Source organism: Gastrolobium bilobum, unplaced genomic scaffold (assembly GCF_033153095.1).
Source record: "Gastrolobium bilobum isolate Gb01-03AN ecotype WA unplaced genomic scaffold, APGP_CSIRO_Gbil_v1 utg8959, whole genome shotgun sequence".
Classification (NCBI taxonomy): Eukaryota; Viridiplantae; Streptophyta; class Magnoliopsida; order Fabales; family Fabaceae; genus Gastrolobium; species Gastrolobium bilobum.
In genome coordinates, this window is record NW_026899316.1 from 111,466 (window position 1) to 136,179 (window position 24,714).

The window sequence follows — 24,714 nt, forward strand, 5'->3', positions numbered from 1 at the left end:
CAGGGGAGTGGATACTCCTGTACGAACAAAGAAATAAACACAAAAATTTTACATAATCAAATTGTTTGAAATTTTAACATTAGAGAATCAATTCCCTCACTGAGGTTATAATCAATTATTAGAATACTAACAATCACAAATTTTGGCTTGGGAATACGGGAATATTGGAAACAACGGGTTAATTTGGAACTCAATCATGGGATGATAATGCCATTGGCAGATAATTCATAATTATTATATAGGGTAGTGAATGTCCTTTAAAAGAACATAAGTTATGTTCTTTTAATTTTTTATGCTATATAATATGGATAGTACATAGTTATAATATGAAAAGTTATTTTTTTCATGCAATCAAATAGATTTTGACTGAGGAAAGAGAAAAAAAATAATTTTTCATATTATAATTATATACTACATGTAATACATATATAGTGTTAAAAATTAAAAGGATGTATCTTAGTACAAATGATTTTCCTTATGTAGAGAAATCTCAAGAGTTATTTGCTTAATATCCAAAGTAAAACCGTTGGTGGATTGATATTTTAACTCAATGATGATTAAGCATGTAATGGATGAACAAAGAGTACTGAAAGTATAAACAAGTGCTATTCACATGACATTAATCATATATAATGGAATGGGTTAAATAAATATTATAGTTAGCTGAGTTCTTTTTTAAAAAAAAAAAATTAGTGGATGATGCATTTAGTACCAATCAATTTCGATGATCAGACACATATTTGTAAGTTTGTGACGTTAATAACTTAAAAATCAAATTGTAAGATATATATATATGAGAAATGATTCGTTTACAAATTTTTTTTACAAATTACACTAAGTATGATCGGTCATACACTCTTGATTGAAGTATGATCGGTCATACTTAGTGTAGTTTGTAAGAGATTGTAAACAAAAAATTTGTAAATATAATATTTTCCTATATATATATGTGTGTGTGAATGACCTAATTTTGACATAAATAACTTGTGTTTGACTTAAAATAAATGAATTAGTTGAAATCTTGAACACGTTTTAACCTCGATAAAAAAAATGAGAATTAATTTAAAATGATAATTAGTTTCAACCTAAATACTTGAAATAAGTGCATTTAGATATATGAACATTTATTTAAACACTCCAACGCCCAAATAATTAAGTAGGGAACTCAAGAAGATGATTATTATAGAGGGTAAGCCCATGTTTACATATTTTCTAGATTGGACTATTGGGTTTCATTTTTAGCCTAATATTCATTTTCCATTACGGATAAAATATTATTGTCATAAAATATCTTCCTAATCATCAATGGCAGACCCAGGAATTTTTCTTGTGGGGGGCTAAAAATTAAACATTTGATTCTCTCTTCAAACATAATATATGAGAGGTCAAAATACGAAAAATTAAATATTTGTTCCTCTTTTCAACCACAATATGTGGGAGGTCGAAACACCAATCCAGAGAACATAACTCATAAATACTTCTTTTAACTTGTTATAGAGAGAAAGAAGGAGACAGAGAGAGAGGTGCAAGATGTCACAGTAAAATCTACTATCAATTTGAAAAAAACTACATCTTTTCAACCCCTAAAATGAACATTTTTTATGCAAAGAAAACAAAGAAAAAGAGAAGAGAGCAAATGTTTAGATTTCACAAAAAATATGTATTAATTACTATAATATAAATAGATAATTCAAAGCAGAACCCTCTCATTTCTTAACCTCTTTTTCTATTTACTCATTGTTAGCCCAACAAGAAAAAAATAAAGTCAAAGATAAATCAAAAGAGACAGATTGCCAAGAAGCACAATCACCAAAACCCTTTTGTCCCTCACTTCCCTCTCTATCATTAATCATCAGAAAAGAAGAGGGGTCGAAAGAATAAGGTTCATTCTTTCATAAGACTCTCAGACTTCTTATTTTTATTCATGGATTGGAAGATTTGTGCTAACATCTAAGCATAATAAAAGTTGAAACTGTAAGTTTCAAGTCGAGGTTTAAATTATAATTTAAGGGGAATGTTATATTTACAAACTTTTTTTTTTAGAAACTCTTATAAACTATATTGTGTCTGACCGTCATACTTTAATCAATAGTGTATGACTGATCATACATAGTGTAATTTGTAAAAAAAAAATTGTAAACATATCTTTTCCTATAATTTAATGCTAATTCCATATGCTAATTTTACCACCAGGTCTGTACCAACAAACAAGCGTCACGTAGCTAAAAGAATTTGAACTAAGAGAAACTATGTAGCTCTATTGGTGGTCACTGATACTCCCAACACTGTGAAGTAATCTTAAATAAACCTATTTTTTGTTAAAGCAAAAAAAGACAAGAAAGCATTAAATCCTGGATTTGATAATCGTGACTTTCTTTTCTCTATCTCTTAACTCTCTCTAAACCCCCAAACTAAACCCTGAGCTTACTTTTCAATTCGACAAGATCTAATCATGGTATTGCACTCTTTCTCATTCTTTTTTTGTTTTGTTCATTTCGTTAACTTTCTTGGAGGGAGAAAAAATACAATCGAGGGGTTTCAATAGATATAGGACCTGAGAATATAAAGAAGCTCTATAAACTCTCTTGGAGGGAGAAAACAACTTCACATTAATGGAGAGAAAAAATGGAGATTTTTTACATTATACTTATGTTAAAAAATTTCTTCAAATTTTTAGGGGGGGCAGCCGCCTACCCTAGCACCCCCTGGGTCCGCCCCTGCTAATCATGTCAAATAATCACTTTATGTGTGACACTCCCTTTCCCTACAAGTTCATTTTTACTACTATTGTCGTATTGAGTAGTGTCTATTATTCTGATTCAAAATGAAACTACAGGTTATATATTTCGGGAAATACATATATATAATATTAAAATTATTTTTTTTATTTTTCAAAAGATATGTCAATATAGGAGATATATTCCTATTGACCGGATTTAGATACTATGGTAATATATTAGATATTTTCCTTCCCTACATCCATGCACGCACTTCAAGCCTGCATAGCAACCACCTTCATGTCATGCACTACAAAATATTCCTTCACTCGACATTAGGCACACCATTGCCACTATTAATTTACACAGCACAAACTAACACCATTCTACTTCAATTGGCATACTTTGAGCTCTGATTCTCCCATATCAATATTTCTAAGAATCTGTTTGGATGGGCTTTTTTTTTATTTAAAAGCTATTTTTTTTAAGAAAAAAAAAGTCATTTTCGAAAAAAATCTGTTTGGATGCCTGCTTTTAAAAAAAAACAGAAGTCATAAAAAAGTTAAAAACTTACTTTTTTCAAAAGCTAAAAATTTTAACTTTTAAAAAAAGCAGAAGTCAAAAGCCAAATATTTTTTTCAAAAATCAAATATTTTTTTAAAAATCTAAATAGCTATAACTTTTATAGAAAGTACTTTTAAAATAAGGAAGTGATAAAAAGGACTTTATTAAAAAGTCCATACAAATGCAGCCTAAGTCGGTTTACATAATAACTAACCGGCTTTTATAATCAAGGTGCACATTCTCTTACCCTCAGATCTAGTGGCGGATCTAAGAAATTAATGAAGGGTGGGCACTCAATAAGTTCAAATACATATAGATCTGGGTCTGGTCTGGAACGCGATTTGCGAGCAACTGCCGGCTAGCTGGGTCTGGTTTAGATATAGATTTGGACGGATTGCGACTCAACTGGATCGATGATGGAGGAAGAAGCAAATGTTCCAACTTCCAATAACGGAGATTGAGGTTTGAGAGAAGATGAATCAATATATAGATGCAAACGATGAGTCTGGAATAGAGCTCTCTGCTGTTAGATTTGGATAATGAAAGTGGAGGACAAAAAAAACTCACGAAAAAAATAAAATAGAAGGAGAAAAATTAAATTGGGAAAACTTGAATTTTAAGAGAAGGACATTTTCGTATTTTTGCATCAGATTTCAAGAGTGGGCATTTGCCCCCCTTTGCTCAAATCACAAATTATGAGTTTGAGGACACTTGATCAGAGGCTTCACAATATTAGATATAAGCCATAGTAGTGGTTGGGTTGATAACAAATTTATAGGCTAGAGATTAGCCTTATCATTATCGGATCTTCCTTCTACTATATTTAGGGAATTTCCTTGTTACCTTAATTAGTATTAAGACCCGAGTTGATAATTAACATTCCTTTGAACCATTAGTGGTTTGAGTCTTTATCAGTAACTTGGACCCAGATTATGAAAATATCTCGAGTACTTAGTACTAAAAATTCAGTGAATGGGTTACTAAAATTAGAAAAAAAAAAGTATGTACTTAAGTGCCTTTATTCTAACTTTTTCTTTATAAATTTTTTTTTTTTTTTTTGGTAAACAACTTTTTCTTTATAATTTATGTCAAGTGAATCTCGTTCATTTCTTTCTTTAATAAAAAAGTACTTATTTTTTTAATAAAGAATTACCTATTATAGGAATACCGAAGATTTACTCCCGAATTATATTACAACAAACAAAACTAAGAATGAAAAGTATCTTATATGTATCATTGAGCTTTAGTTTGATTCATCATACTTATTATTAGGGGATTAAAGTTTCTGCTGTAACTTTAGATAAATATACCTGCTGTGCACTTAAACTACACCGTTTTGCATTTAAACTACACCGTTTAGTCTTTTTTTTTAAACGAATCGTGCTTCCGTCTTCCCTTTTTTTCTTGCGCTTCCTTACATATCGTGCTTCCGTTTTCTGACCTGAGTCGAATAATGAAAAAGGAGAAGCCAAAAAGGGGAAATAAGAGAAATTGATTTATAGCTGTGAAGTTGTGAACCAAAGTTATTTTTACCTGCTCATATGGAAAGTGTTGCAATCGAATCATTGGGAGATTCAAACACTGGAGCATTTTCATAATGAAAAGGTGCTGATCAACCCACCAAATATGTGGCCCCTTCTTGTTGATGATGTACATTCCACCCGGTACTTGGCTTTCTATTTCTAATAGTCAAAATTTAAGTGCAAAACGATGTATGAGGGGAAGACGGAAGCACGATTCGTTTAAATTTAAAAAAAAAAAGACTGAACGGTGTAGTTTAAGTGCAAAACGGTGTAGTTTAAGTGCACAGCAGATATATTTATCTAAAGTTACAGCAGAAACTTTAATCCCTATTATTAGTAATTAAAATTATTGATAGATGCAATAGTAAAAAAAATTCATTTTGTAATCATTTTATAAATAGGTGAAAGGGATTATTGTTTTTCATATTATATGAGATAATTTTATCTCCTACACACATGTATATATATAAAAGTGTATAGGACTCATGTTGATGTGTTATCTTTTTCTTTATCTTCTCTTCACATGGTCTCACAAGGACCCCACATATTTTTATATATGTACAGAAGATGAAATTATCTTTTACAATATGAGAAACAATAATCTCATAGGTTAAATTATATGATTAGTGGGATAGGTTTTTTTCTTGTTTAATTTATTAATGGGAAAAGTATTTGTCATTTTAAATGACATAAAATTATGTCATTTTAAGAGAGAGATAGACACAAGAAATTATTTTTTATTTAAAATTTAAATTAAAAAAAACCACCCACTTTCTCTCCCATGATTTTCATTTCTTGTGTCTATCTCTCTCCTAAAATGACATAATTTATGTCACTTAAAATGACAAACATCAAACCCTTAATTAATATATCAAAGTTAAATTATATAATTATGAGTCTAAATTTAATTTATTGTTAGTTATAAAATTTTCATTATTAATAAATAAGAAAGTGTCACAATATATATTACTATAATTAAGCTTTTTGTATCTGTACCAGAAAGTTTTTTTTTTTTTATGGATCGCGTTTCTAAAGTCTTTACTTTTTTTAAAGCGCAGTTTAAAAATTAAATTTAATAATTATATGAGCTCACACCTAATATAAAATTAACTGAATCCAACATAATTAGTTGACCATTGGTTATTTGATTTTTTTATGTAATAGTCTTTAGGTTAAGGAATTCGTAAGAAAAAATTCAGGACTTAGAGCCCGTTTCGTTGCACTTCTAAAAAAAGTAACTTTTATCTTTTCCTTATTTTAGAAGTGATTTTTATAAAAGTTAAAGCTATTTATATTTTTATAAAAATATTTGGCTTTTGATTTTTACTTTTCTTATAAGCTAAAATTTTTAGCTTCTGAAAAAAAAGTAAGTTTTTAGCTTTTTTCGTGACTTCTGCTTTTTTTAAAAGCAGACATCCAAATGAACTAAAAACGAAAAGTGTTTTTTTCTTGAAAAAAAGTAGCTTTTGAAGAAAAAACTCATCCAAACGGGTCTTAGTATAATTAATATATGTACTGGAAGCGTGGATGGATGGGAATTCTCTGTGGAGATATTTTAATTGATTCATCGTTTCGCGATTAGTCCGATTCGGGACGAGTTTTGAGATTAAGAATTTAAATTCCTCTAAAAAAAATGATACTAAAAAATATCAAATACATATTCTTATCTCCATCTGTTTAGTTTTTTAGCGCTAATTAAACTACCATCATTTGATTACGGGAAGTATCTAGTTGCTACACAATTCATTAAGCAGGGATGTCACCCAGCCCATTCGGTTGATTTGCAAACAGATCGAATTGATGCGTTTGGATAAACTTTGAAAAAAAATACTTTTATGTTACGTTTTTTAACTTGTGAAAAAATAATAAAACTGTTTTTTACTAAAATAATCTAATTTTCTTATATTTTTTGTTTATTGAATAAAAATTCTTTTTTAAAAAACACAAATAAATGGGGCCAAAGTATATGATATTGGTATACGCATATTTTGCAATTAATAAGTTATTAATAGGATAATATAAGTTGGATTGCAATTTTTTATCAAAAAAGTTGGGTAATAGTTCTTTTTTAATTTTTTTAATCTTTTAAATAGACAAAATATGCCTGAAATATTGCCTAACGCTAGTTAATAAATAAGAGACGGGGTAAAAAAAGATTAACATATCTGGTTGAACTTTTCGCCTGCTTAGTCGTGACTTTGATTTGATTATCTGAATTTTCTCTTTAGTTAGCAATATATAATTTCACCTTAGACCCTCGTGCCTACGTTTTGTCTACTTTAAAAGAATAATTAAGATAAAGCGACTAAGGTGACAATAATTACTTACAATGATTAGTGCATCCAGTGGCAGAGCCAGAGTAAAAATTTAGGTGCTGCCAATATTTTTTGACAAATTAAATTATCAAAATATTTATTGTAATTACGCAAATTAATCAGGAAAAAAATTTACTATGAATTCTAACATAGTTTATCTAAATTATATATTAAATAATGTCACATAACATTGAAAATTCAAACAAACAATTATAAATGATTATATATCAAAACAAATATATAAAAAGGCACTAACCTTTCCGATAAGCATTTCAAACATAAGAATTTCACTTTCCTCCCACAGCATAATAAGTAATGAACCAAGCATTGTCCTAAGGATATAAAAACACACAAATATAATACATATATGCATAATAACATTTAATAAATAATTTAAAATATAATAAAAAATGCATACCTAAAATTGTAAACGGCGCTCTTTTAAATTGACGAAATCTTCAAGGATAGAATCTGTAGTAAAAGTTTCAACAATCTCTCTTTCAATATACACAATCAAATTATTTGCAAGAAAGTCATCCTCCATTTTGTTTCGAAGCCTTGTTTTCACAATTTTCATTGCTGAGAATGCACGTTCACCACTTGCTGTTGAAACTGGTAGAGTTAAAATAAGACGAATTAGCCTATCAACCAAATGATAGGAATTTGACTTTCCTGTCTTAGCTAATCCTTGACACAACTCAGAAATTGAAGATAAATTTTGAAGTATTGGATGTTTTGGGATGTCCTTGTGAAAATGCTTCAATTGACAATTCAAATTAATTCTCTCATGCTCAGAAAAATCAAGAGGATAGTATTTCTCTGCAAGACTACAAATATCATCAACATTAAATGCTTTGTAACCATCCTTCGGATCTAATGAAGAGCTAAGTGATAAAAGTTCCATCGATTGCTCATTAAACCTTCTATCTAACTCTTGTATGTGAAAGTCAATGGTTAGATTAAAGATATCAAAATGATAGTGATGCTCAATAGTTATTTGATTATGTTGTCGACGACCACGACCTTCAATATATTGAGCATCAAAATCTGGAACATCTATTTCATGAAGCTTGGAGAAATTAACAACACCTTCAAGTATTCTTTTCCAACCATCATCTCGTAATTCTTGAATAAGTTCCTTTGTACTTGAAACTAATTGTACAGCATTCAAAATATCTTGAGATTTTTGTTGTAATGCTTGACAAAGAATTTCAGTGATACCCATGATCTCCTTCATCAAAAGTAAATTAAAAATAAACTCAAAAGAAGTGATCATCTTATAAGCTGCAGTAGCATCTCCTCTTTGAGAATAATTTGAGCCTTCAGTACAAATTTTTTCAAGTACTGAACATGATTCATTATACCCACGTTGAAGACTGCATAAAGAATAAAAATGAGAACCCCATCTAGTATCACTAGCCCTCTTTAGTGTACCTACCTGGTTAGAACCTGTACCAGTTTCAAGCTCACCAATAGCCTGTAAATGTTCAAATTCGGAAATTTGGGCAGCTTGGAATTGATCATGACGCTTAGAAGAAGCAGTGATAATAGTGATGATGAAATTCAAGTTCTGAAAGAATTGATAAATAGAAGAAACTTCCTTAGAGGCAGCAACAAAGGCTAATTGCAATCGATGAGCGAAACAATGCACATAATAAGCACAAGGACACTCTTTAAGAAATAGTGCTTGCAATCCATTCCATTCACCACGCATGTTACTAGCGCCATCATATCCTTGGCCACGGATATTCTGCATATCAAGACAATAATGTGAGAGTATTTCAGTAATAGCATTTTTAAGTGTCATAGATGATGTATCTTGAACGCGACAAAGATCAAAAAATCTCTCTTTTATGAATCCATCTTTGTCAACAAATCTTAAGACAAGAGCCATTTGTTCCCTTTTGGATTCATCACGTGCTTCATCCGCAATAATACAAAACTTAGAGTCCCCAATATCTTTGCGAATCTGTTTTCTCACTTTGTTTGCCAGAACATATAAAATCTCCTTTTGTATTTGAGGTGAGGTATACTTAGCTGTTAATGGAGCATTCCTTAGAACAACATCTGCAACTTTTTCATTATAAGATGCCAAAAGTTTGATCATTTAAATAAAATTACCACTATTTCTTGAATTAATAGTCTCATCGTGCCCTCTAAAAGCACATCCTTGAAAAGTAAGCCAACGAGCAACATCAATTGAAGTCTTAACACGCAGCCTATTTTGTTCAATTTGTTGGGAGCTTTGAGCATGCATAACTTTATCAATATGGCAAGACTGATTCATTAAGTCTACACATGAGATGAGTGCATTAGTATGTTGTGAACAAGGATCATCTCCCATGTGACTTAGAAAAGCACAATACTTTCCACTATGAACTCTATGCCAACTGTTAAAACCTTTGATTGTGAATGCATCCCAACCATGTCGCCCACTGACCTTTTTAGAGAAAAGATAGCATGGTAAACAAAATGCAGCATCTACATAAGGTGAGTACTCAAGCCACGAAGAAAATTCTTTGAACCAAGACGCTTGAAAACGTCGAGGATGCTTTTCCTTTGAAAATGGATAGGAGCATTGAGGTTGATATGGCCCAGCTATTAAATAAGCTCTTCGTATCTCATCAACTTCATTAGCTGAATATTCCCAAATTGGCTTACGCTTACCTGGATCACGTTCAAAACTTTTATTTTTGACTATAATAATTTCTTCAGCATGCTCAATTCTATGACACTTGGAAGGAGGTTGCTCATGAGAAGGTGCATCACTTTCAGAAATTATGTTTGCAGGAGTATCACTGGTAGCACCATCAAAGGCTACTTTCTTCTTAAAGAATACATCTATACTTTTCTGTTTATCCTTGCCCATATTTCTTCAACCTAATCAATTTTCAAATTTAAGAAATAACAAATGATTATACTACACATTATGGGTGTTTTAATTTGTAAAATGAAAACATTGATTTTTATAAATAAGGATTTAATAACCATTGATTTGTAAACTTCTTTACTTAGGCACGTCTGTTTCTATACATTTTTTTTTCTTTCTGTACATCTTCATTTTTTTATTGAAAATAAAGATTTATTTTTATATTCTTATCCTCTCTCTCTCTCTTTTAATTTTTTTTTTCATAGAAGCCCCATTTCAAATAAAACAAGGCAATTATGATGTTATTTTATATAACTACTAATAACCATTAATTTATATGTATGGGATCTTTTTATACTTTGAAATCCCTTGTCAACTTGGAGAGTTCACACTTAATTATTTCGAAGGAGATATATTAAATTATATTCCTATATGTCTTCTTAAACAAGCCGTTATAGAAATATTTGTCAATGATATTAACAATCCCTTGTCTTCCTACAGTTATTTGAAGCGAGCTTTCAGATTTTTATATTAACATTCCACTATCTCTAATTTGTAAACTAACCAAATTAAAACATTAATTCAATAAAACCAATAAGACAATAACTCAAGCAGCCAAACTTCATTAAATAAAATCAATAAAACAATAACTCACCGATGGGAACTTTCTTCTATTAATTAATTGTTTTCAAATGCAAATTTCTTCCAAATGTTTGATACCTTAAAACCAATAAAACAAACCAAGTAAAACATCAACAAAAGTACAGAACATTGGAACCCAGATAACAATAAATCAAGAAAATGCAAAAAAAATTAAACATAATCTAATAATCGTCAATAGCTCACCGAAATAAAAAAAAAAAAAAACAATATAAAAATAAAACTACCAGAGGATGAGGATGAGGGGAAGGGGAAGCAACTCCATCAGACCATCAGTAGTACTCAAACTTCATCTTTTTCCTTTGAGCAACACTACCAGACTACCTTTTTTTTTAAGCTTTCAAAATGAACCCCTTTCTTGCATCTCCCTCCATGCTGTAATGGAAGACCTTCGAGCAACGTGCCTGCCGGGTTGCGTGTTTGTTTGGGTAATTTGTAGCTATAGACTAAAGTAGAGACAGAGAGTACAGAGAGCAGAGATTTGACTTCGATAATTTATAATTGTAAATATATTTTAATTAAGTCACAAGAAGTGATAAAATATTTGGGTAATTTGTATTAAGTTGTGTGTTTAATTTCTATTTGTATATCAAAAAAATATTTTAATTTTTAGGTAGTGCCAAATTATAATTTTAACCATGACTAAATTATAATTAATTATATGATTATATATAGTAAGTACAATTTATTAAAAGTAAGCTGGTGCCAAGGTACCAGCAGGCACTAAAGTGGCTACGCCACTGTGCATCCGCGCTATACCGAATAAAGAAGAGTTAATTTTGTAAGGGAAATGTATTTCTTCTCAAGGGAATGTTTGTTTCAGGATTTTGTTAAAAAACTTTGGGGAAGTGATGCCTGCATTGTCATTATTTCACATTTGGTTCACTTTTTTCATGAATTTTACCCATCTTTCATTGTTGCCTATCTATCTTTAATTGCAAGTGATTTGTCTGAAAATCACTGTTGACGATTGCTTCGTGGAAGGTGGCATTTTGTCTAAAATCTGGAGAAGTTGCAAACGTGGTATAAATGGGTGACTGTATTACCCCTCAATATTATCGTTTGGACAATTCTTGGTATAAAGGATTATTTTTAAAAGGATAGTTTCGTAATTTCAATTAGTTTCTCATCAATATTTTATATTTAACCAAACACACTCTTCAAGAATTTCACTTAATTTTTTTGGTAAAATTTTACTCAAACAAACAACTTTTTTAGAAATTTTCTATCTAACTCATTTTTCTTACAGATCCCTACTAATTACATTTCCCTAATAAAAAATTATTTCACCTGAACCAAACACCTCTTAAAGGATAAGAGATTTTTTACAGTAATAAAAAAATTATTTTATCAATAAAATATAATTATAAATTTTAAAAAAAATTCAGAAGATTATTATCTGATACGATGGAAAGAAAAAAATAAGATTATAAATATATTTTATCAATAAAATATGATTGTATTTTGTTGTTGTAAAAAATATCTTCTTCTTTGATTTGAAAGGGGAAGTTGGGGATCTATGTTGTAATAATAGCCGACCAATACTAACTGACACTTGTTTTCAACGTCAGGAATCCAAGAATTATTGGTCCACATAAGCTCACCGTACAATTTTTGTAAATTTTCAATTATCGCATTCGCAACTGTGGGTTTTGGTCCAGTATCCTTTTCGCACGTTAGCAAAGTCCAGGTAGTGGGTGACATGAATCAACTGTTACACTGATATTAAGATAAAGTGGACTAATTCTTTCATTTTAAAATTTTAATAAACTATGTGAAATTTTTAAGTGGATCTTTTTCTTCACATATATTAAAGCAAGGGGGTGTTTGGTACTCGAGAAATTTTTTTGTATCATGGAATCACGATTACCGGGTATATAGCTGCAACAAAAATTGTCTGGGAATTTGACGAAAAAGATGTTTGGTAGAACAAAATATTACCGAAAATATTGGTTAATTTTTGTGAATGAATGTTTGGTTGAAAACAAAATATTGATGGAAATATGATCAAATTTGACAAAAGTACCCTTGTGAAGAATAACTTACAAAAAAAATGATTAACTAAAAACAAAGCATTTTCAAAACGCAAACGCAAATCCGTCCCTCTGCATCTGTCTTGGTTAAATGACAAGTAGGGACAAGCATATGTTGCTTGTATAATATTGTCTCTGTACACAGCTTATTTAGTACGTCCACTACAGTAGTTTGATTTTTATCTTTTATCTTCAATATTTGTTCAGGTTGTGTTCTTGCGATGCATTATATCAGAAGTTAGCCTCCCCACTTATCATTCATGGGAGTTCATGCAATTTGTGATTTTTTTTTTGGGTAAACTAAAGACTTTATTTTCAAATCGTAATGTTTCATTTGTATCTTGAATCATTGTGCAGGTTGTGTTCCTGTGATGAACCATATCTTGACTCATTGGAGGGTAATTTAGTCTGCCAAATACAACGCGTAGAAACCAAATCATGTGAACACACAATACCCATCTTCTAAATGGGAATTATAATCCATAATCGCTAGTGTTAAATGGTTGCCAGGGAATAAACAATACCCAGAAAAATTTTACGGTTTTTCTTCTATCAAACGTGGAAACAAATCATTCCCATTTTCACTTTCTAGGACATCCAAGAAATTACTCCATACCAAACAGCCCCCAAGAGTTTAGTGACCATTTGGTCTTCAACCAACTAATTTAGCACTTAGAGCCCATTTGTTTCGGCTTCTCGAAAAAATAATTTTTATCTCTTTCTTATTTTAGAAGTGTTTTTTATAAAAGTTAAAGCTATTTATATTTTTATAAATATATTTAGTTTTTGAAAAAAATATTTGGCTTTTGACTTTTTCTTTTCTTAGAAGTTAAAATTTTTAACTTCTGGAAAAAGTAGATTTTTGACTTTTTTGTGACTTCTGCTTTTTTTAAAAGCAGACATCCAAACGAACTAAAAACGAGAAGTGCTTTTTTTCTTAAAAAAAAGCAGTTTTTGAAGAAAAAAACTCATCCAAACAAGCCCTTAGTAAGAACGAAAAAAATAATAAATAAAAAGTTGTTTTTTAAAAAATTTATAATAAATTAAATGTTTTGATTTTATATTTTTATTCTTTAAATAATACCTTTAAGATATTCAATCTTAAAACTTTTTTAACTAAAATAATGATAAAAAAAATATTACTTTTCTTTTTGGAAATATTTCATCGGTTCATCGCTTCGTGACTAGTCTGATTCGGGGCGGGTCTAGGATTAAGGCTTTAACTAAAATATATTACTTTAGTATTACCTTAGCAGACCCATCAATCATTAGCTTTAATATTAGAGTTTGGCACCTATCTCAACATAAAAAGTTAAGGCATTGAATTTATGGATTTTTACAATTCAATTCTCATCCCAACACACTTTGCTACTTTTTGTCTATTTTACCATATTCGTATAGTGATATCTATACTCAATCATATCTATGCGACATATATAGCTAGTCGGGATTATTTATATTCTTCTTAGAGCCCTTTTTTATTAATTTTTTCCTCGGAATAATTCTTTCTACTGGTTAACATCTGAATTCTGTTTTTCTGTTACTGAACCATCTCAGAATTAAATGAATTTTCTAGTTCCATAAGGATATGAATTATTTGATTTGGATGCGATGTCACACCTACCAGCAGCGTGGGCCTAATTTTTGTAGCAATTTTCGTCCGTTAATTATTGTTGAACTTCAGCAATTTATTAACTGACTGATAATCAAGTTAATTAGCCTGCAAAGTGCAAACAATTGCCAAGCCTATAAGACTAGCTTAGATATGTAATAATGGATGAAATAGAATAAAAATAGATGTAATGAAATAAAAGTATAATGCTATTGTTTGGTATCTAATGATAAAATAAAGAAATGTTTTTATTTCATTATTTAAGAATAAGACAGAATAATAAGAGTTGTAATTTTATTAAAATAGTTACATCCGATGCTACTGAATTGGTTGGGGGGAAATGTATTAGATGAAATGTGCTAATTATAAATTCTCATATTTAATTTCATTCCTTTCAAATTTTAGAAAACCAAACAATAGTAATTAGTGTGGCATTTCAAAATGCATCAAGACTGAGCATAACTGATTCTCTTCAACCTTCTATTTTCTCCAATGATTTAAAAAAAAAACACACACACAGAAGAGATATATTATTAAAATATGTCTACAAGTTTTACTCGATTGAAAAAAAAAATGAATAATTTTGTCTACAAGTTTTCCCGAAATTGCATTAGCAAAGAGAGATATTGAAAACGAAAATGTGCATGCAGTCTAAGGCAATGGTGGGAATTGGGATACGGCATTACCGAGTTGAGTGGTGCTTCAGATTGAGCTTTCAAAAGAAAGAAGGTAACCTTACGGTGTAAGCATATTACTTTAAAATATTCTGGATAAGTGGATGTGGATGCCTTCGATCAGAGTAATGGAAATAATTGGAATCCAAGGCATTAATCCACCCTCCAAAGTGTAATTACCACAAACCACCTACATCAGCATAACATAAAGTATAAGTTGCACAATATATATACAAGTGGTTTAAGAGATATGTTATTCATAGTGCATTTTTTTCTTACAACCAATTTTATTATTGTTGAATCAAAATAAAATCAACGGTTATAAAATGATATCAAATGAGAGACATTGATTTTGTAACACCTTGTTACGTACCAGTGTATTATCATTATGTATCATATTAAATGCAATTACAATCACAACAACTCTATTAAAAATACGGTAAATTTTTTTATCTTCAAACATTGTTCGTTTTTGATTAAAATCAATACCATAAAATAAATTGAACCCAAAACTGCAATTATAAAAATGTACCTTGCGGAGTATTTACACCTACCTACCTTAAATATATCATATTACATCTTTTAGACACTATTGTGAGGGTCCCATACCCTTCAAAGACAATTTTCAGTATTCAGCAAACTGGGGAGCTCGCTTCAGCTCGATGTACTCCTCGCTTAAGCGAGCACTACAACGAGCCAATTAAATCCTCTGCAATAGCTACTGTTCAGATGTTTTGTTTCCTCGCAGCCTCCCTTGCTGGAGCAGGTCAATAGCAAGCTTATGAGCAAGGAGTCCCTTACTTCGAGTTTGCTTCTGTTTTAATTTTATTTAGCTCGCTGGAGCGAGCATGCCAGCTAGCAGAGCCAGAATTTGGTATGACCCATTTGCTTCTTAGCTCACTCCACATATGGTTGGCACACCAATAGGATACCTAATAGACATGGAAAGGCAACCTCTAGCCCAACAAACCAGGGTGCTCTTACATCCCAATTCATATTATATGATTGTGCTTCCTTCTTATGACATAAGTTCACTAACATTTGTTTACTTAATCCTCAAGTCATCAACCTTTAACTTAGCATATTTAACCATATATTTTTCATATATATGGCCATTGTTCAACCATACCAATAGGCTTAAAGCCCTTTCATCATACATTTGCATGTAATTACACCATAATTAAATATATTAATTACAATTCTCCAAAAAGAACTTAGCTATTATAACACATGATCAAAGTCATTGCCCATAAACAATATGGCAAATGCTAATATAATGATCATGGGCTAAGTCCCAAAATATACATCACATGTCCTCAAAATAAAACATATACATATGATGATACAAAATGGCATGCATCTCAAAATAACACAATAGCAACATGCAACAATCTACATCTATTGTGGCCTCCTGCCAATAGATGCTCCAGCACCATCAGTACTTGAAAGAAAGGAGATCTCCACAATATGGGGTGAGATAAACATCTCAGTAAATCATTCCTCCACCCCTGAGTTCACTTCAGATGTAACAACAATAACAATAAATAATACATATATATACATATATATACATATCCATGCAAAGTATAAAATATCTCCATAAGACATCCCTCCAGAACTCTCGCCATCCTCAGGATACTCAGATATAAAATAGTCCTATTGGCCTGAAAATCTACCAAGTATGAATTACGCAACGTCTTACTCATATATATATATATATATATATATATATATATATATATATCCATACATTAAACTACTATCTATTGCAATTACATACACCAAAAAAACCACTACCCCATCAGGGACTACAGAAAAAATCTTATTAGTGATGAAATTTTATGAAATTTCATCACAAATTTTTGTGTCACAAATTTATTTGTGGCAAAATTTGATTATTTGTGTCGAAAATTGTCATTTGTGACGAAATTTTTCATCCCAAATAAACTTTTTTCTTGGTGGAACAATAGTGGGATAAATTCTAAGGTCCGAAGGCTTATCTCATTCACTTCCAACCAACCTTTGTCTCACCACCAAGAATGCAAACAACAAAGCTTTATCTCAAAGCCACAATATTCACAAAACAAATACCTACATCAAGGTGCAATGCAATCAATCACATGCATTTATGAATACCTCTATATTCATCAATAACATAGGCAATCCAACACCATACACAAGGTGAAAAATTTATCTGCACTTGGTTCAATTCAAGTAACGAAGTCAAGTTCCGATTATGGGTCAATCAATAAAGGTCCACTTACTTCAATCCTATCAACAATATGGACTCAATCAAAACCAATATAAAATACTCCAATATCCATTACTTGGAATGCAAGAAATCACTACACTTATCCATGCATTTTTTTATAAATGTCAAAGTGTATCAAAATGGTGATCTAATCACTACAACCAAGCTCAATTCATGCTCTAACATAGACATTCAACTAACATTTCAATAATGGAACGCTAAATGCAACATCCATCAAACTTGAGTGGAAAGATGATGTCTTACCATGGATACACTTAGAATCACCTAGAAAGTGGACTCAAAGTCCCCAATGTCATCAAACAACCTTCCAAGCTCTCCTTCCACACTTAGGTCGCCACTTTCTCAAGGCTTTTTCTCCACACATAAGGTTCCACAATGGATTCTAAGGTTGGGGTTTTGTTCACTTGAGGATTCTATGCATTTTTGCTTTCAAAATTGATGGGTTTCATTGTGTATTATATAAACTCAGATTTCAAAGGTCCTTAGGGCTCTTTAATGGTTGCACTCTCGGTTGGTGGAGGGAAGAAGTGAGTTTGGTGAATGAAATTAAGTCACTTAAGTGGGTATTCAAATTTTCGCGCTTCTCGCTCAGTGAGCAACCATCAGTGAGCAATTTCCACGCTTGCTGGACAGCTCGGTCCAGTGAGGAGTGGCTGATAAGACCTTTTAACATAAAAGCTCAATTTCCCCACTTAAGCCCACTCACTCATTTAAATGGGTGTGTTGTACAATAAACACACTCCACATTGATTGATCTAAGTTTTCTCGCTTATTTTATCTATAATGTGATTAGTTAATATTAATCTAATTTAATTAAACCTCTCGCTTAATTAATCTACATTATGCATGATTAAATTATTAATCCAATGCAATTTGATATTTACAAATTGGGGTTATTATAGATTTTATTTTGGTAAGAAAAAAGGTGATAAGTATGACATTTTCCGTGGTTTAATGGGTAAAATGAATGTAAATTTTTTTATTCTTATAGTATGTAAGAATAATCAACTTTATATATATATATACGGGTTAATAGTTTGTCATGTTACAATAAATTTTTTAACTTTCCTACACAAATAAACACATGTGGAATCCGTAAAAAAATTAAAAAAAGAAAAGAAAAGAAAAAGGGCTAATGGAAATGTTGCTATGTGTGCAGGAAAGTTACAAATTTGTCTTGTGACATGACAAACTTTTAACTCTATACATATATGTATGAAAATGTAAGTATAATCCTGTAGAAAATAAGTTGTGTCATATCACCCCCTTATAACTATGTACTCCAGAAAGTACATAGTTATAATATTAAAGTTTTTTTTCTCTTTCCTTAGATGTTTCTCTTTTTATAGGAGATAAAATTACCTCCTACACAGACATAAAAGTGTGTGAGACCCATGTGAAAAGAAGAAAAGGAAAAAAGAAAACATGGGCCAGATACACTTTTATGTGTGTGTATGAAATAATTTTATCCCGTACAACATGAGATACATTAAACCCATATATATATATAGGGAATGATATTTTGACTCCAGTGTAAGATTAATCTCATCTCAACTGTTTATTTTTGTGCATGTGATGGTTGTAATTTTTTTGAATTACACCCATTAATTAATTATTAAACCTTAAAAGATTATAATTGTTAGATGTAGGAAGATAAGCAGTAGAGATAGAGAGTAAAAAATTTTATTTATTTATTTATTTGATTCATAAATTTTTTATTTTTATACTAGAGTCAAAAGTTTTCACCCATTTGGGGTATAAATAGACTAAACAGTTTGTCAGAGGCCTACAACTTAGCCTACCTTTAACTTGGCTTAACATGTCTCGTTCTAAAAATAATATAGGCTTAGCTCATTAAAAGGCGTCTTTATAAATCAAGCTGCAAGTCTATTTTAGCAAGCCTATCCTCTAAGCCTCGAGACTTGGCTCGTATTTCTTAATAAAAACTATTTTATTTTATTAAAAATAAAATCATATTTCATTATTTTTTAATAAAATAATTTTATTATTTTTAATAGAATAATATTTTATTATTTTTTAATAAAATAACATTTTATTATTTTTTAATAAATTAACATTTTGTGATTTTTTAACCTATATTTTATGGAGTGCAATATCCATTTTTGAAGGCTTGGTAGCCTTGATTGTATTTTTTAAAAGCAAGTCAGACCAAACTTATAATTTGGCTTGTACCACGCTAACAAGTCAAATCAGACTTGAAATAATTTACATAAACCTAGTCCATTTAGGTAAGGGTGTGCAAGGATCGAATTGAACTGAATTTTTTGAAAAACTGAACCGAATTGGATAAAACGGTTCGGTTAAGTTCAAAACTGGTTCGGTTCAGTTTGGAACCCGTTCGGGTCAACCATATTGTGAAAAGGAAAAAAAATAAAAAATTAAAGAAATAGACTAATAAAAATTAGTTCAGTTCAGTTCGTGAATTGGTTTTAAAAATTAGTTCGGTTCATAAAATGGTTCTTTAAAAATTGGTTCAGTTCATGAACTGATTTTTAAAAGCCGATTATTTTAAGTGCAGTTTAGTTTGGTTCACGGTTCAGTTCAATTTTTTTGGTTCTTTTGCACATCTCTACATTTAGGTTAAAACATGGCTTGGCCTGACTTATTTATACCCTTACCTCCTATATATATAGGGTTTTATTAATCTCATGTTAAAGGAGATAAGTTATCTCATGTCATAGAGATAAACTTGTGGGCTCCATCACTTAAAAAATAAAAAGAAAAGAAAAGAAAAAGGTGGCACAGTTATCGAAGGATGTGTAGGAGAGAAATTTACCACATGTAGCATAAGAGTAATTTTTTCCATATATATATGTGCGTGTGTGTGTGTGTGCGTGTGTGTGTGCGCGCGCGTGTGTGCGTGTGTGTGTGCGCGCGCGTGTGTGCGTGTGTGTGTGATCTGGATAACTATATAGGCCCATGAGGTTCAAGGACCAAAAATGGCCCAAGAGGCGCAATGATCTCATAGCGCGAGATGCATGAGTCAAGCATTGCGTAGGTTATAATATTAAGCCGCCTTATATAACTTAAAAGCTAAAGAAATGCCTTACAATAAACTGAGTTCCACCGCGCATAAAGACCAACATAAGGAAGACAGCTCCAGCTTGCCACCACTCTAGGAAGACAGGCAATTATATAGACTTATTCACCAAGAAAATAGCCAGAAAGGCACTAGCTGAGACAGAAAAGCTTGCAGCCCACAACAACCAATAAGAAGGCATGTCACCTACCAAAGGCAACATAAATCTTGCTATAAATTCGAAGGGTACAAACTCAGGTATGATCATCTTATTCCCATTCAGTATTATTATAAACCTAGCATTGATACTGATTGAGCATTAGAGTGTCTTTGCATGTACCCTCAGTCACTTCTATTGAGATAGAATCATTCAACGGCCTTCATATACACATGAATCATCTCAAGTCTACAAAATACAACATACAACCCAAAGTCTTCATCTTTCAACTTTGTATGATTTAACCCAATCCATATTGAATTAATCTGATCAATATATATATATATATATATATATATATATATATATATATCGAAATCAGCACATATAGTTCTTCACCACCACATCAGCTACATACAGTTAAATGGATAATGTAGTTTATTGAATCTACATACAGTTAAATGGATAATGTAGTTTAGTGAATCAAGTAACTAATCAACCTGAATTTGTCCTTTCCTGTGCAAAAATCAAAGGTGACGAGTTTGCACTCTTCACAAGTAAGCAGTGCGTAAGATGAGTGCAGGCATGCATGTCCTGAACTAAAAAAAATTACACATTGATCATCGAACAAAATAGTATAAATCCAATTTATATATTTAAATGCTTTAAAAAATAAATTAAATGAAATGAAATTATCTATTTCCCGAGATTATTTTTTGTGAAATGGGACCATCATTTTTTAAATGGTCCCTTAGTGTAAATAAGAAGGTAAAATTAAAAAAGAAGAAAAATAACAGAGAGATAAAAAGAGAAAGAAAAAATTAATGATATGAGAGAGAACACCAAAAGATTCAGTGATCCCGGGACCATATTAAATATTTCCCTATTTCCCTCACTATTAGCTGATATGCCTAACAGTCCAAACTAGATACATACTTAACTTTCACAGTAAGTTATGTGTCAACGTCTATAACATTTGGAATGTTTCATAGAATTAATAATGTGTGAAATATTAATTGGAATGTTTATATAAATCATGGATCAGCTTTCTCTGACTCAAATGAAAAGTTACAGTAGAATAACGCTTATTAATGAAAACAAATTAGGTGTAGCCACGAAGCCGAAGCACCAAGCAGAATATACTGAAGAATTATGCTGACCTAGACCTCATGAGTAGAGTCGGAGTCGGCAAAACGGGCTCGGCTCGACGGGCCAACCTGCCAAACGGGAAGGGGTGGGTTGAGTTTTTCAACTCATCTGAAAAGCGGGGCGGGCTTATTTTTTGGCGGGTTTATGGCGGGCATAGGCGGGCCAGTGTAAAATAGGCTCGGACTGGCGGGCCAACCCGCTTAACCCGTCAAACAGGGCGGGGCGGGCTGAGTTTTTCAGCCCACTTTCAAAAGCGGGATGGAGCGGGCTGGCTCATTTTTTGGCGGGTTGATGGCAGGGTGGGGCGGGCCGCCCACTTTGCCACCTCTACTCATGAGTCAAGCCAGCTTCTTGTAGACGCTGAATATTTAATTATATACATGCACCTTCTTTTTATTTGATCCAGTGTTCAAAAACCCAAACCGGCCCGTCCAGATTGAAACTAGAATCAATAAACCGATCGTATAATTGATTTGGATAAAGTACTGGATTGGCCAAGCATTAAAATCGGCACGAACTGGTGAAATCCAGCTATTTTTTATAAAAGTCGGTGACCCGGGGAATTCAATCGGTGATCAGGCAATTCATACATGTTTAATAAAAATCATTTTTTTTAAATTTAAGAAGCCTATAAAATAAGATAAATTTATAATTAATAGGATAAATTAATGAATTGTTAAGATTTCATCTAAATTTTACTTGTGATAGATGTTAAATGTTTGAAGACAGATCAAATATTGTGTGTTTCTTTGTTTGTTGGACAATGTTATGCAATTTATTATTTTTCACATTAGAATTTTTGGATCTGATATAACTTTTTACATGTATTTGAGTATATTTGTGGACTTTTTAGTATAAAATATAAATTTACACATACTTTCTTAGGTCTACCGGTTGGTTGAACCAGAGCCCCAATAATCCAGTATCCTGATCGGGTTAATGACCGAGCTAGGATTAATAAACATTGATTTTTATCTCACATGGGAACTTTGAACTTCGAAATGAAGATTTGACACAGACTCTCCTTAATTAATTTTATTTATTTACTGGTTTATTGATTAATCAAATAATCCAGTCAAATCAGATATGATTGTAAGTATGATAAAACTCTATCTATCAAATTTTCAATACAGTTACATACGTGCCACAACTTAGTACTTATTTGGATCCTTTCTTTTTTAGATTCTCTTCTCCTTATAAGCAAAAGCTATGTCAAACTGTTATAAAAAAAAAAAAAAAAACTATGTCAAACCGGTTTTTATAAAAACTCTTGTATAAAAACAGTTTTTTTATAATGAAGAAAAAAGCCAGACGCTCCTAAGAGGAACTTTTTTTTAAGCTTTTATTAGCTATTCTTAAAATGAGGTTTGAGTTTTTAAATAACTTTTAAATTAAAATTTTGATGTAATTACCAAATAGTTTTTAACTTTAGCTTAAAAATAACTTTTAGTTTAAAAAAGAAGAAGATCAAAACAAGCTCTTAATCTCAATATCACTTATTAAGTTAGAATAACCACGTGCCAAACAATCCACATGTTTAGTGATTTAATTTCTTCTTCTTCTATCATAAGCAAGAACCCATTCTTTCAAAGAAAACTAATTGGAGAAAAGGTAGTAGAGAGTTAACATTTCTGAATATGACGCATGAGAAAAGGGGGAAAATGCTAATCCAATGTAGTTATAAGTGAGCTTGGTTGATATTCATAATTATGATGTTTTACTTTGAATTTTTTTTTTTTTTTTGTTATTTTGTAACTGCTAGCTGAGGAAAAGGTTGTACTTCATTCCCTTTGTTTATTTTATAGAGGAATATTCTCCTTTGCATTGTTGAATATTTTAATAAAAGATTCCCAAGTTAGGTCCATACTCCATAGCCATTCATCTTCATTTCAATTTTGCATTTTTTTCAACTATGACAATGACAGTTATCATTTGATAAAATGAAGTTATCATTTTTATGAAGCAACTAAAAGCTACAACTTTTCTACCAAGTTTCCTTTCTCCCTCCCGCGGAGACTGTAGAGCACGCCACGTCTTCCCATCGAATGCTTCGTTCCTTAAAATACGCTGTGCAATTATGTATAAATCACACTAAACTTGAGGTTTTTGAACTTTAATTAATTGGGTTTGAATAAATTCTTAAAATATATGCATCAAACTATAAATTCTTATCAGCTTAACTCCGTAAAACATGTATGGATCAAACTTATTTGAACTTTCATTCTTAAAATAGCTATTGGGTTCTTTCATGTAAACTTTTTATAAGTATGTTATTTATAAGTTATGTTCTTATTAAGATTGGCATACTTCAAATAAAACCTTCATTTTTCCTTAAACTTCTATTATCGGAGAATGAAACTGAAAGAAAATACTATCAAAGCTTACATGGGAGCTGAGTAGGTGATGGAAGGACTTCACTTCATTTTGATTCCCACCAATATCATTTTTGGGAGAACATAAAATCTTAATTCCTATAACCCGCCCTGAACTCAGGATTAGTTTCATAGCCGGCTCAAAGAGTTAAAACTTGTGAAGATATTCAGGAGATACTACTCACCTCAAAAATGTAATTATGGTTGGTATCCAAAAAAAAGAGTATTTTTTTTATTAAAAAATAAATGCATATAAGTTCTTTGATTTTCACCAAATTTATATAATATTTTGTGTAAAAAAGAAATTGCGACTCTAACTTCTTTCTCTGTAAAGTTTGTATCAAAACAATAAAGTTGATAACTTTTCAACAAGGACTATATTTGATATAATACTACAGAGTTTTTCTACTAGTATACTGGGGAAGAAAACTTTCTTCCTAGATAATTTAACAAAAGAAATATTGGTTTAGGAAAAATAATTGAATAATTAATACTTCTTTTTCCATACAAAGTATAAGAGAAAAGAAAGTTGTTTCATTATAAAGCTACGGGATACTATAAAACTCAATAAAATTTACAATAATATTTATAGCTTAAAAATGAATTATCACTTAATTTTAATTTTGAAAAGTTATATATTTGGCAATATATTTGCTCAGCTACGTACGGTGATTGATCTATTAGGTCTTGCTAATCAGTACTTTGAATACTTTTTGAATGGAGAAATCCTGACTCTCAGTCCTGATAATAAAGAAAA

At 31.0% G+C, this 24,714-nt stretch overlaps 1 protein-coding gene across 1 annotated transcript; it reads right to left on the reverse strand.

Moving 5' to 3' along the window:
* Nucleotides 1-7,537: 7,537 nt before the first annotated feature.
* Nucleotides 7,538-9,988, reverse strand: LOC133289457 (uncharacterized). Its single transcript, XM_061487389.1, has 2 exons — nt 9,241-9,988; nt 7,538-9,156 (listed from the first exon to the last, which is right to left on the reverse strand). The coding sequence occupies exons 1-2, from the start codon at nt 9,986-9,988 to the stop codon at nt 7,538-7,540; spliced, it is 2,367 nt and encodes a 788-aa protein (XP_061343373.1).
* Between the last annotated feature and the right edge of the window lie 14,726 nt (nt 9,989-24,714).